The sequence below is a fragment of the Notothenia coriiceps genome, unplaced genomic scaffold, assembly GCF_000735185.1.
Source record: "Notothenia coriiceps isolate Sejong01 unplaced genomic scaffold, NC01 NC01_scaffold00016023, whole genome shotgun sequence".
Taxonomy (NCBI): domain Eukaryota; kingdom Metazoa; phylum Chordata; class Actinopteri; order Perciformes; family Nototheniidae; genus Notothenia; species Notothenia coriiceps.
The window spans coordinates 76,460-89,303 of NW_011348724.1; the positions used below are offsets into that span (position 1 = coordinate 76,460).

Below are 12,844 nucleotides of genomic sequence, written 5' to 3' on the forward strand. Positions count from 1 at the left end.
GCTGTAGCCCACACATAAGGTGTGGGAAATACATCTGGAATCACACATTTAGCGCCTTGAGGCAGGCAATACTATAAACACAAACACTAATCCTAACTCAGATATGACTTGTTTATCATGTGTGGGATCCATATACAAGAGGTGGAGGAGCAGCCCACCCAGAACCTCACGGCTCGCAGGTGAAAAGACATTCATTGGTTTAGGAGTTTTATACCCAAAACCTTGTATGAGTAGCATTTTGAATAAAACTGCAAATGAAATTGCCTTAAAGGGCCCATGTCATGCTTTTTCGGTTATTACCCGTCCCCTTGTGTGTTATGAAGGTTTTTCTGCATGTAAACGGTCTGCAGAGTCAAAAACCCTCAAAGTACACCCTGTAGCGAGTAAAACTCTAACACAGAGAAGACCTGTCTATGCTCCCCCAGAACGCCTTGTTGGAGATTTCTCATTCTCCATTGTTTGCTTCCTGGGTTCTGTGACATGTGAATACCCAAATCAACAACAAATGACCGGATTGGCCCAAATAGACCAATCCGCGGAGCACCTCACACACCAGGATCCCTTGGCTAACTAACAGGGAGTCCCCTTTGACTTGCATAGAGCTCCTTGAACGCTGGTAATAGACGAGTTGGGATGGCGGAGAAATGCTCTCCGCAGCCTCATTCTCACAGCGCTATAAACCTTTTTCTTACTCAATATCAAGCCACACTTATTGTTTTTACTTCGGCTGTGAGTGTTTGTGCTCAGGATGAGTTTTGCTTGTTCTCGCTGTATCGCTGACCCGGAAACCTGTCCGCTCCTCGCAGCAACGGCGAGCAGCAACGAGCCTCCACCAATCAGAGCCAACTGGGCTCACAGGGAGGGGGGGCAGGAGCTCCAACAAGCCAATTAGGACAGAGAGTGAATACACATACTATACAGAGATGCTGTATGAGAAACCAATGTGAGTTTGGAAAATTGCACAATATAAATGTATTCTAGTAGACCTCAACAATGGAAATATGATCAGTAGAAATGGCCATGACATGGGACCTTTAACATTTCATTTTTTCAACCTGTAAACTGTGAGAACTTTGTTGTGTCTGACAGGGAAAGTGTGTGTAGCTTGAAGCTTTTTGCCACTTGGCAGATGCAGAAATGCTGATGCTGCCTGCCTGATGCTCCCCGCTGCAGCAGCCCGGGGCAGGTAAGGAGGCGAAAGGTTAGCCGATGGTGCTGCTTAGGGATGTGTAGTCAGGACAATAGTTGGGCTTACAGTGCCATGTATGTTGATGAATATTTCAAAGACCCTCACATTAAATAAACATGCAGGACCTCGCCGCCTACGGAACCCACCATGAATATTGAATGCCCACAAAAAATTGACACAATTCTGTTAACAAGCCAACACTCAGGTCACACAACGCATAGCACCATCTGACTGAGGAAGAGCTTCTTTACCACGCAACACCTAGAGGAGGTCACCAGGTTCTTTCTTCAGTGCCACACTTAAGATAATGAGACGCTCTTAAGGTTCTTCGGAGAATTAAGCATAGCCACTGCAAGCTGAGTGTTCAATAAGGGCTTGAACTTCTCCTTTTCTTAGTCACTGTCTCTTTCTGAACAAGACTTTTGCTATTTGTCAAAGATAGCTACAATATCAAGGTTTTTGAACTAACTTAGCAAACGGAAACATTTTCATATATGTAGTGGATGACTCGAGAGCACTACATAAATGTAGTACCACCTAAATAATGCTTTGGAAGTAGAATTTGTTCTACATGCTTTCAACATGTGCAACTTCAAAATACAATCAGGGGATCAAACTCTTTGTATCGCTAGGCATTGTGCCAATATGATACCTGAGATTTGGTAACACAAGAATTATCTATCTCTTAATTTCAGAAATACCCAATCATTTTTTTTCTTTCAAAAAGTCATGAATGATTGAAACGAACACGTAGAACTAGAAATGCTGCTCAAACGTCTTAAAACGAGAACCAGCTTTACATAATAAGGACGTATCTTATAAGAATGCCAACACTTATGCTATAATTACATTTCTTACTAAAGAAGTAATTGTTAACCAAAGGTTTGATACTGAGCCCTAATTATGGGGTCCAACCATTCATCTCTTTGCATTGTTTAAAAAGTCTGGCGTCATTGGTTGGAATAGAAAAATCAGAGTTATCATGCTAAGATAAACACACACAAGGTGGTCATTTGAGTCAAGTGACAGTCGTCTGAATCCTACAACAACCCCCCCCCCCCCCCCCCCAACACATACTGTTTAAGATACTTGTGCACAATCGAGCAGCTACTGGGAAATTCCTTTTGTTGGCAGACATCAAACCACTTTGAAAGAAACAGCGTCTGGCAGGGAGACATGGCATATGAAAAGAATCCCTGCATAGCTCATTTTCCGCTCATACTCCTATGGCAGCCTTTTGACAATGTTTCCAGACAACACAACATGCTATATAACCTGTGATGCTCTGCCACCCTCTCCCACTTCCTCACACAACTGGAAACACTGACCGAACGTTTTAATGCACATCAAAATCATCGTGCAGACCTGTCATCTTTCGACATACATGTTACTTAAAGTTTGTGTCGAGGAGTCTAAATAAGTACAATAAGTGTGCTTTAGAATGTTACTGTGTAAATGGAAAGGCTTTGACAAAGCCACGGCATATGTGGAAATGAATACAACAACAAAAACGAGCAAACAAACTAAATGACTAATTAAACACCCTCTTTTTAATTGACTTAATTTGCATAACATTCAGGCAATGAGCAATTGCTGTCCAAATCATTTAAAAGAAGCCTTTTTTGATCTCACCGGTGAACTCTCCTTCTGTGTTGGTTTGGTTTCATTGAGCTGGAGATGTGATGGAGTTTTCAATCACACTTGACACGAAGACAACTTGAATGTCAATTTGGCATTGATCTCTGTGATCCTCAGTCATGCCTCACAGCATGGACTGACTGTCTCCCATTAGAAACCCAGCCTGGCAGCCTGGCAGCCTGGCCCGGCAACAGAAGTCATTATACATGCCTAATTGAATTGGTAGTTTCCTCCTTTTCCAAGCACAGTGCACCCATTTTAAATGATGCTATTTAACAGGCAGAAAAAGAGAACAAAATAACAGAAAATGCAGCATTGAATATCTTAAAAACACTTTTCCACACCAACACAACGACCACGACAAATTGTCTTTAGACTTTTGCATCTGCCACGTTTTGCCAAACAGCCATCAAATGAGAATGGAAATGTTCCCTGAGCAGCCATTGAAATGTGCAGCTCCCAGCTGTTGTCCTGTCCACCGTGTGGACATGGCTGGCTGTCAGCAGGCTAAGCCAACACTGCGCCTTGCATATGAAACAGGACATGGGCCTATATCCCCTTGGGGAGTTCACTTCCTCTGGGCCCCCACCACCACCACCGCCCAACCTCCCTCCTGAAACAAGCGGCCCCTTCAGCTGGAGGCCAGATATCCCAAGCAGCAGTGGGGGCTTCTCAGGGTTGGGGGTTGTTGGAAGTAAAAGGGGAAGTTTTAGGTCCTGCACATTAGAGAATGGCAGTCAGATATTGGAATGCAATGCCTTAGAGGCAAATATTCAAAGCTCACAAACGTTTTGTTTCCTTTTGCCGTTTTCAGGCCTTTATAGCTCTGTGCTACAGAACAGTCGGTTCAGTTAGATTTTATTACAACGAGCCACAGGATAAAGCTTGGAAACAGCCTGCAGGTATGAGTTTGGTGTCATTACAGTTACTTAATGGAGCAGCACAGAATCATTGGACAGATTCTGACTACTCCTTTGTCTCTAAACACATCGCTACAGAATCCAAATGAGTCGCTGGATTAGGAGGAAATCTGGATTGAGGCATCCAGGTCAGGGTTAATATGTTTAATGAAAGCCAAGTAAAGAGTGTTTTCAGATCACATCAGGTGCCTCACCGAAGGAGTAGCGGCTCTGGAATTATACCCACTGACTGCCGGAACAGGATCCTCACAAAAATGGAATCTCTGACATATACTTGCTGGTTTTGAACCAAGCGTGAGTCAAGCTTGAGCTGGCTCGACAGCAAACAACCCCCTAGCCCCTCAATTCTCTTGCTCATATCTCGCTTAAACAGACGGATTTTGTAGAAATCACATCATCTTGAGGGCAAATTATAAAGTTCACAACATACTAAATCTGAAGCCACAACCCTTATCTAAACATCCTGATGCGGAAAACCACTGATTATGTGTGCCACCCACATGTGTACCAGCCAGAAACCAAAGGACTCGCAGCCAGGGGCTGGCATCAACCACCCAGAGAACAGCTCCACACCCAGCTTATAAACTCATTTCAACAATTCAATAGTTCGCTGCATTAGTTGTTTACAATCAGAGTCGCGGCTCATATCCTCTAAGACTGGAACAGAGAATGCACTCTTACTGCGAACCCAAGCTCCTTCCTTCACTTCCACAAATGCAAGTACGTTACAAAAAGTGAAAAGCTGTTACACTCAAACGGTGTGATTCAGAGATATGCATGTCTCAGAAGGAACCTCTGAAAAGAGCATCTGCAAGGAGGGAAGTGCCACAATATAACTTCCTGTGTCTGTCTGCATGCGAGACTGCTGCTAACACTTTTGAAACAGCCTCATTAATATTCACAGAGCTGCCCGGTTACTCCGCTGACAGCACGCAGATGATGGCATTTTCTCATGCGCTAGGTAGCAGGCAGCACGACACAGTCTAGCACTCTGCCTCACATCCTGCAAGAGCGTTTTCAAAGTGCCTTGGCTGTGCTGAAATGTGCTGACAAAGGGGAGCTCTGTAGTCATAAGTTAAGCAATATTCCTCAACTCCTACCCAGCATGTATTCCCTCATTAGAATTTCTTAAAGCAAGATACTTGCGAGGGAAATAGGAGGCTACAAATTAAAAAGCGGGGTAGAGGCTCAAATGAGCCTTGGGCTTAACACTTGGGTGCCCCGTCGGCACTTATAAAAATAGAAGAGGCCCCTAAAAGTGGGGCTCCTTAAGGTGTGCCCACTTGAGTCTGAATGAAAGTGTGTGCCAAGAGTGGGTATTCACCATGCATGGCAGGGCTTTGGCACTCTCTAGGACTTCAATGGTCTCCCTGATTTCTCTTTCTTTGGCAGATTCCTCTGAAAGAAGCCTCAGTGGAGAACTGGATGGGAGCTTCTTGTAAACACTTTTGCTTTCTGTGCCTCATCAACAAGTCTGCAGCACAGAAGTCCACTCTGGTTTCAAACAGATTGAAGTAAAAAGTAGGTAAGAGGGGGAGGGGAGTATGGGTGCGTGTATGTCAGAGGTGGTGGCTGGCCTGGGGTAGGTGGATGTTTGGGAGGAGGGTCCGATGTTTGCTGAATGCTCTCCTTTGTTAGGATCATATTATGTTTCCACCACAATACTTCTAAACCCTGCTCCATCAACTCCATTCATGTGTAACAGCTCATGCAAATGGCTGCCCTAGCCTTTTTTCTAGGGGTGGGTTGGGGGTGGGATTCCTTTTATCAGTCTACCACCCAACTACTCTCTCTCTCTCTCTCTCTCTCTCTCTCTCTCTGAAAACTCCTGCCGGCACAACAAAAAACAGATTATAATCCCTTCACACACCTCTACAGTCAATCAGCCCAAAGAGCAGAGCAGCAGGAACATGGAAAAAATATTCAGATGTCTCAACTACTTCATTAGTTGGAAGCCTCGTATCTGATCACCTAGACCAAAGGAAACATGCAGAGCCAAAACCTGCATATATGCGCTAATTTAGATTATTCAAACATTTTAGAACTATCTCAAAATATTGCTGATCCACAGGAAGCCAGGCACATGACAACCAGAAATATAGTACATTTCATGTGACACACAAGGCTCTCGCACAAACACACCTTGTTGTAAGAAGAGTAATCCCAATGCTTTGGCAGTGTATCTCTCCCCATGGGAGCACACGTGCAGTGAAAGAAATATTCACTGTGGAAGGATATCCCACTGGATAAAGGAATAATTATTTCCTCACTTGGACCCATGTTTAATCGACACACTGCCCCTAACTGTTGTTTACCATTTCCCATTGAGCCATTTGTTAGTAAATGAGATTGTATTTACAGTGCAGGCCAATAAAAGTGATCCTGAGAGGTGTTTCTCTGGCAAATAATGGCTTTATTGCCACCAGAGGCGTTTTGTTGTCATTGCTGGATGAGGCCCAATTAGTCACAATATGTCAAAGATGGCCAAATAGGTTGACACATATTACACAGCAGGACATCAATACGATCCCAAGTTATTTTTGTAGGGGTGTAAGTGGCTCAGAATAACTGTGTTCATGCATTATTTGAGAGGGACAAGTTTCAAGGGAACCCTCTCGAGGGATTCCCACGAGCACAATTATGAACCAATACAGCATTATCCAATTGGGTGCAGGGACATTTGAGGGGACCCTCCATCCCGTTATTAAAAGTTACAAGTTGCCAAGCTGTTAGATATTAATGCATTATAGGGTGTGTGTCAAACTGTAAACTCGGTACTGTGCAGGAACATTTAAGAAAAAACAACTACTGCATAAACTCGGATCAGAAAGAGCAAACCAAAACCCACAGTGCAACACAGAAAACACAGAATTTAGAGCCCGTGGGGGAGTAGTGTGGTATGAGGACCAACTTACCCTGGACGATGCTTTCCTCTTGTACTTGTTGGCGAAGTCAAATTTCTCCTTGATCTCGTCCAGGAGCTGCTCCATACGGGCCTTCTCCTCTTTCCCCGAGTAATCCTGGCCCAGGAGAATGTACGCCCTCCAGTTGGCCGAGTCGAATCCCCAGTGGCAAGTCCTGTTCTCCTGTGCCTTGTGACTGTGCACCACGAACTTATGGGTAGGGTACATGAGTCTGCAGTCCATGCACTGGATGCACGCTGCGTTGGGGTTGGTGTACAGCTCCGGCACGAACAACCCCTTGCACTTGCCGAAACACTCGTGATAGACTTTGAAGCTCCTCTCAGTGAGCTCCAGCTCCAGGGAGCCTCCGCTCAGCTCCTTCTTGCAGCGCGGAGGGTAGGCGCCTCCGTAGATCAGGGCGTTGCAGAGCCGCTCGGAGTCCGTCTTGGTGATGAGACCGCAGGACGGTGCAGAGAAGGGCAGGATCCCCATGACTTTGAGGATCTCCAGCTGGTCCGCCGTGCACCGGGAGCAGTAGATGTGCAGATCATCGCAAACTGAGTTGATCTGCTGCAGGGTGAAGTCCCGCAGCACCGTGTTGAGGATCTGCGGCAGACACAGTCGCTTCTCCCCGCCGACCACGAAGCAGGAGATGGTCTCGCTCTCCAGCACAGTCTCGCACCTCTCAGTGGAGCGGTCCGACGGAATAAACAGCGGGCCCGGCATCACCGGGGGCGGCAGATGCTGCAGAGCCGGCTCGGGCTCCTTTCCGTCCTTCTTGAACAGGAGCTCATGTTGCCACCGGGCAGAGAAAGCCGCCGGTCCGCCCAGAGAGATCATAGAGCTGAGGTGAAACTGCTTGAGAGTTTGTTGCAGTCCCGGGTGAGGCTGGAAGCTCTGCCGATTTACAGTCTCCATGTTTTCCCTTCAACTTTAGAAGCGTAAATCCTTCTGGTCGTCGACAGTGAGTCACGAGTATCTATCCGTTTCCGAACCTGGTAAATCCACGGTGTCCCAGAACTGACCAAAAATGCGAAGCGCTTCATGAAACATCCAGTAAAAAAAAGCCAGAAGGCGAGTTCACAGTTTTATTCCCAAGTCTACTGAGGGTACACTGGCCAGTCGCTCCCTGCAGCGGGTCGCCGACTGTCCATATCTGAAAAAATTTTCTCCAAACTCAAGAGAAGTTCTGTTTTTCGAGTTCCAAAACAAACAAGCGAAAAATAACACAAAAGCGGGTCTTTGAGTCGAAACAGCTCAATAAAAAAATCGTTATTTGAGGCTCTTTCCGCTGTCGGTGACTGCAGAAATCCACTCCGCGTGCCCCCGCAGTTCACTCTGACTGTATTGAGAGAAGTCTGCGAGGCAGCCTGCTCGCGCTCCCTCGCTCTCGCTCCCTCGCTCTCTCTCTCTCTCTCTCTCTCTCTCTCTCTCTCTCTCTCTCTCTCTCTCTCTCGCACTCGCACTCGCAGTCGCTCACTCGCACTCTCTCACGCGCACCCCCTCCCTCTGTGTTTGTGTGTCTGGCTCAGTCATTGAATCCCAGCCAGGAATGTGAGTGACTCTGCAGGCAGGCTCGGCTCTTAGCAGTCACCCCCCCCCCCAATGCCCTGCAGAGTGGATGAGAGGAGGAAGAAGGGAAGACAGTGCTGCGTTCATGTAATGTGGGGAAAGTAGAAAACGTCAACTTTAAACTACGGTAAAAGTAAGCCAGCACATATGCTTAATGTTTCTTAGTATACAATTTCACCCTACTTCTTCTTCTATATAAGGATACCTTTATTCTATCATGTTTACTTTGACAACTAGTTGCAGATTTAAATTGTGGATAAAACCAAGATGCTACACTTAATGTTAATGCATTAATGTTAATAACACAATAAGCTACTTTTGCACATATTGCACAGTAAAGTCGCACATTGGGATGCAATTCTTTTTGACAAATAAAGCTACTTCTTAAATGTACCTATATTTCATTTTAGGAATATTTGTGTTACTTTTGATTTTGTGTAAATAAACGAGCAAATATTTGCTAAATGTTTCCGTACTTCAGTGATCCATTTGCTATACCTTATTCGACCATGTTTAAGATGGATACAGTGTACGCTGCTTTTATCTACCATGTTTAATTTGACAGCTAGTGGCAGATAAAAAATGGGCCAAGAACCAAGGTGCTACACTTAAACGTTAATGCATCAATAATAATAACACAGTAGGCGACTTAATCACATAATAATAATAATAATAATAATAATAGCATACAAGAAGACAGTTTAACTATTTTAAATAAATTAGCCATAGAGTTCTGAAGGCTGTGTCTACATAAAATGTATTACTGTCAGGTTTTGTTCTCAAAAAGCCCTACATGACTTTGATTTGCACTCTTGTTAAAAATGTTTTACATTCTAGTTGTTCTATTTTCTCTTTTACTACATGAATATATGCATTTTGTAGTTTTTCCATCACTGAAGTCTTGAGAAAGTGAGTGTCCGGTGTTGAAACAGAAGACTCTCTCAATTAAAATCAATAAAGCTTTGACTAATGCTGCTTTCATATCATATGTTGGTTTCAGTCATGTCTTGCAGTCTTGTAATATAGCCTACTATTTTACCAGTTGTTGACTGTGTTTGGATTTAACATGCCGTTTTATGAGTGCCGACTTTTTGGCCTCAACGTCAGTGTGGCCATAGAGTGGGGCAGGAATGAGTCCTTAAACGTGGGAATGAGTTAGCATTTCACCAATTCCGGTTCCCTCGTCTTGAAGTCAAACACTTTATAGATGCCTGTTTAACACAAGCTGAAGAGATGTTCACGTTTTGGCCTACGACATAAAATACGTAATTAAATACACCACTGGTGAATGTCTGAAGGTTCAATGCGTCATAAAAAGTGAATAAATGAGACTATACTGAACATCAAACTGCCTTCACTGAAAAAAATGAACCGTTGGCTTTGATTAAATGTATTATGTTGACAGATTTCACACAACTGTATTGTTGCTTTCAACTAACCTAATACAGTTATTTGAAATTTGCGGAAATAATTAATTCAATTTAAGTCAACGCTTCAGTTTTTTCAGTGTTTACTGATGTTATTTGTTTATTTCATGGATGTTTAATTCATAGACGTGGCTTTAATAAATAGAGATTATCCTGCTGAACAAAACGTGAAGGTAACATAAACATTAGTTTGCCAAATATCTTATTGCCTGCACATTTATATACATTTATATATCACACATGTTGAGGGAGCCCTTGAGATGCTTACCTTAGGGTCCACCTAAAAAAAACTGCACCAGTCCATTCACCAGCTCATACAATCCTGAGGTGAGCAGGATTTGCATGCAAGAAGCTCATATTTACAATTTTTTCCCATGGGCCCTGAATGTAGCAGAAGAATAGAGTGTTTCTGTGAATCAGTCGGTTGAGGGCTGCAGAGAAGAGCCTGCAGAGGATGGGGAGGGGTGTGTGTGGGGGGGGGGCTGCTCTGTGAGACAGGACGCTTTTAGCTTTGGAAGGGGAAATACAAACTGCACCACTTCTTCCTGAATGTGTGAGAACCGTTTGGCAAGAAGCGCAAAATAAACACTTTTCATGTGTTGGCAACTGTGAGAGACAATCTTTTGAATGAAAGGAACATTTTGTAGATTTTTCACAGATTAGCTAATAGAAACCGTTCAGTTGCAGTCAAAACATAACCACAGTCACACTATTCTTTCCATTCCATTTATTTGTACTTTTACCCTTAGAAATGACATTCTCTTCTCGTTTAATCACAATATTTAACATAGTTTCACATCTATACAACACATTTTCAGTTAGCATTGAATTAGATTTATACAAACACCAATATGCTTCTTGAGTATTCATTTGCAAGGATAAGTAGGTGCTTTGGGTTTTGGAGGGCACATTATGTATAAAATAACATTTATTTTTTAATTATCCTGAGGACTTGTTTCTTTCTTACATTGTATTTTAGGGCACCATACCTCTAAATCATTTCACAGGACGTGGAGGGGGTAGACTACAGTGAATGAGAAGTAATGTATTAAGAATGAATGCTTAGAACATCAGGAGGTCATGTGTCATCCGCAGTAGTTTATCTCCAGCCCTGATGGAGCAGTTTGGTGTTCCTGTGGCATCCCCTAGCCAAACATCGCTGATACTGCAACATGATGTGGGGGGCGGGGGGGAGGCGGTTGCATGTTTTGAAGTACATTTGGAATTTGTTGTACTCTTTATAACATTTTGCACAGTTCTGCACTGGCCTCCACCATAACACACTGCAGTTTGTCATATCTTAAAGAGTTGTGGTTAACACTGATGTAACACCGTCACCAGTAAGGGGGGAATCTTAACCATGTCACCAGTTCGTTGTCCTGTAGGGGGCGTTTGAGAGTCAATGGTGCCATAGTTTGCCACTGTTGCTTCTTGAATTGTAGAGTTATAGAGGATTAGTCCTTGAATGTGTTGTGCAGTTGAAAAAATTCAGGAAAAAAATCAATCATTTTGATTGGGAAAAAGAGTAAAGGGACGTGACAATCCTTGGTTTTCTGCTGACCTGTCTAGTCCCATGCATGAGAGAACAAGGCCTGGGAAAAGACTAGGAAATCAGGCTCAGAGGTAGAATGGCTGCGTTTTAGGCAGCTAAGGAATAGCTTCACTTCACATATCAAAAGTGCGAAGTCGAAGTACTATTTGTCAGTTACCACAGAAAACCTAAATAATCCGAGGAAATGTTGGAAAGCCATAAAATCGATATCCACCGTTGAGATCCGTAATGAGCTACCTCCCTGCCTTACCACAGCATCTGGCACTATATCGGACAGGGCTACCATGTTAAATTGCTTTAATAAGCATTTTGTGTCCTGTGGCTCTCTTTTTGATTCTGTTTCTAACTCTGCTGCTGTGAACACCCCAATCCATGACTCTGAACAATGTGGTCTGGAAAACCCTTTCAGTTTTACTCCTTTTACTGTTAATGTTGTTCATGAAGCCTTATCTAAGTTAGATCCTAAGAAACCGGCTGGCCCGGACAACGTATAACCTTTCTTTTTAAAGATAGCTGCAGATTTTATTGCTCCACCTCTTACTTCTCTTTTTAACCTCTCCATCAGCACAAATGCAATTCCAAAAATATGGAAGTCAGTTTATGTCTTGCCTTTGCTAAAAGGAGTTTTTATGTAAAAATAATATCCTGTCTAAACATCAGTCAGGCTTCAGAAAGCAACATGGCACCATCACTGCGACAATGAAAGTGGTGAATGACATTACGAGTATTTTAGATAATAAGCAGAGTTGTGCAGCTCTATTTATTGACCTTTCCAAAGCGTTTGATACCGTCGATCATTGCATCCTAAAGCAGAGGCTACTCAGTATTGGCATATCCAGCCATGCAGTGGGGTGGTTTGTGAACCACCTCTCTGAAAGGTCCCAATGTGTTCACTTTGATGGGCTGTCTTCTGAGTGGTTAAACATTACTAATGGTGTTCCTCAAGGTTCTGTTTTAGGTCCACTTTTATTCTCCATATATATCAACAGTTTAGGTGAAAATGTGGATGAAGCTACTTTACATTTGTATGCGGATGATACCGTGATGTACTGTGCAGGTCCCTCCATTCAGGAGGCTGGTGTTAAATTACAGGCTGTTTTTAACATTATTCAGACTCAGCTCTCTGAACTCAAGCTTCTTTTAAATGTGGATCAAACCAAGGTAATGCTCTTTTCTAAAGCTAAAAAGACACCAGAGCCTGTTTTAGATATTGTTACTACGCAAGGAATAAAACTTGAAGTGGTTACCTGTTACAAATACCTTGGTATCTGGCTTGATGATTGTCTCACTTTTAAACTTCATGTCATTAACCTGCTTAAAAAGCTGAGGGTTAGGCTAGGTTTCTTCTACAGGAACAAGTCCTGTTTCTCACTTGAGGCCAGGAAAAGGCTCTGTGACCTTTTGACCTGTGCTGGACTATGGTGATCTGATCTATATGAATGCACCTGCCCATTGCCTGAACAAGTTAGATGCTGCGTATCACAGCGCTCTGAGATGTGTGACAAACTGTAAAGCATTAACCCATCACTGTACCCTGTATGCAAGGGCAGGTCTGCCTTCACTCACTGTACGGAGGCTCAGTCACTGGTACATGTTCATTTATAAAGCCATGTTGGGTAAACTACCACCTTATATCTGCTCTC

The 12,844-nt window shown here is 43.5% G+C and overlaps 1 protein-coding gene across 1 annotated transcript in view; it reads right to left on the bottom strand.

Moving 5' to 3' along the window:
* The window catches only part of LOC104949377 (ski oncogene-like), an 11,941-nt gene extending 3,908 nt beyond the window's left edge, over positions 1–8,033 (bottom strand). The window contains exon 1 of the mRNA XM_010775739.1: positions 6,663–8,033. Coding sequence (XP_010774041.1) covers positions 6,663–7,568 — 906 coding nt within the window. The 5' untranslated portion in view covers positions 7,569–8,033. The remainder of the gene's footprint in view (positions 1–6,662) is intronic.
* Between the last annotated feature and the right edge of the window lie 4,811 nt (positions 8,034–12,844).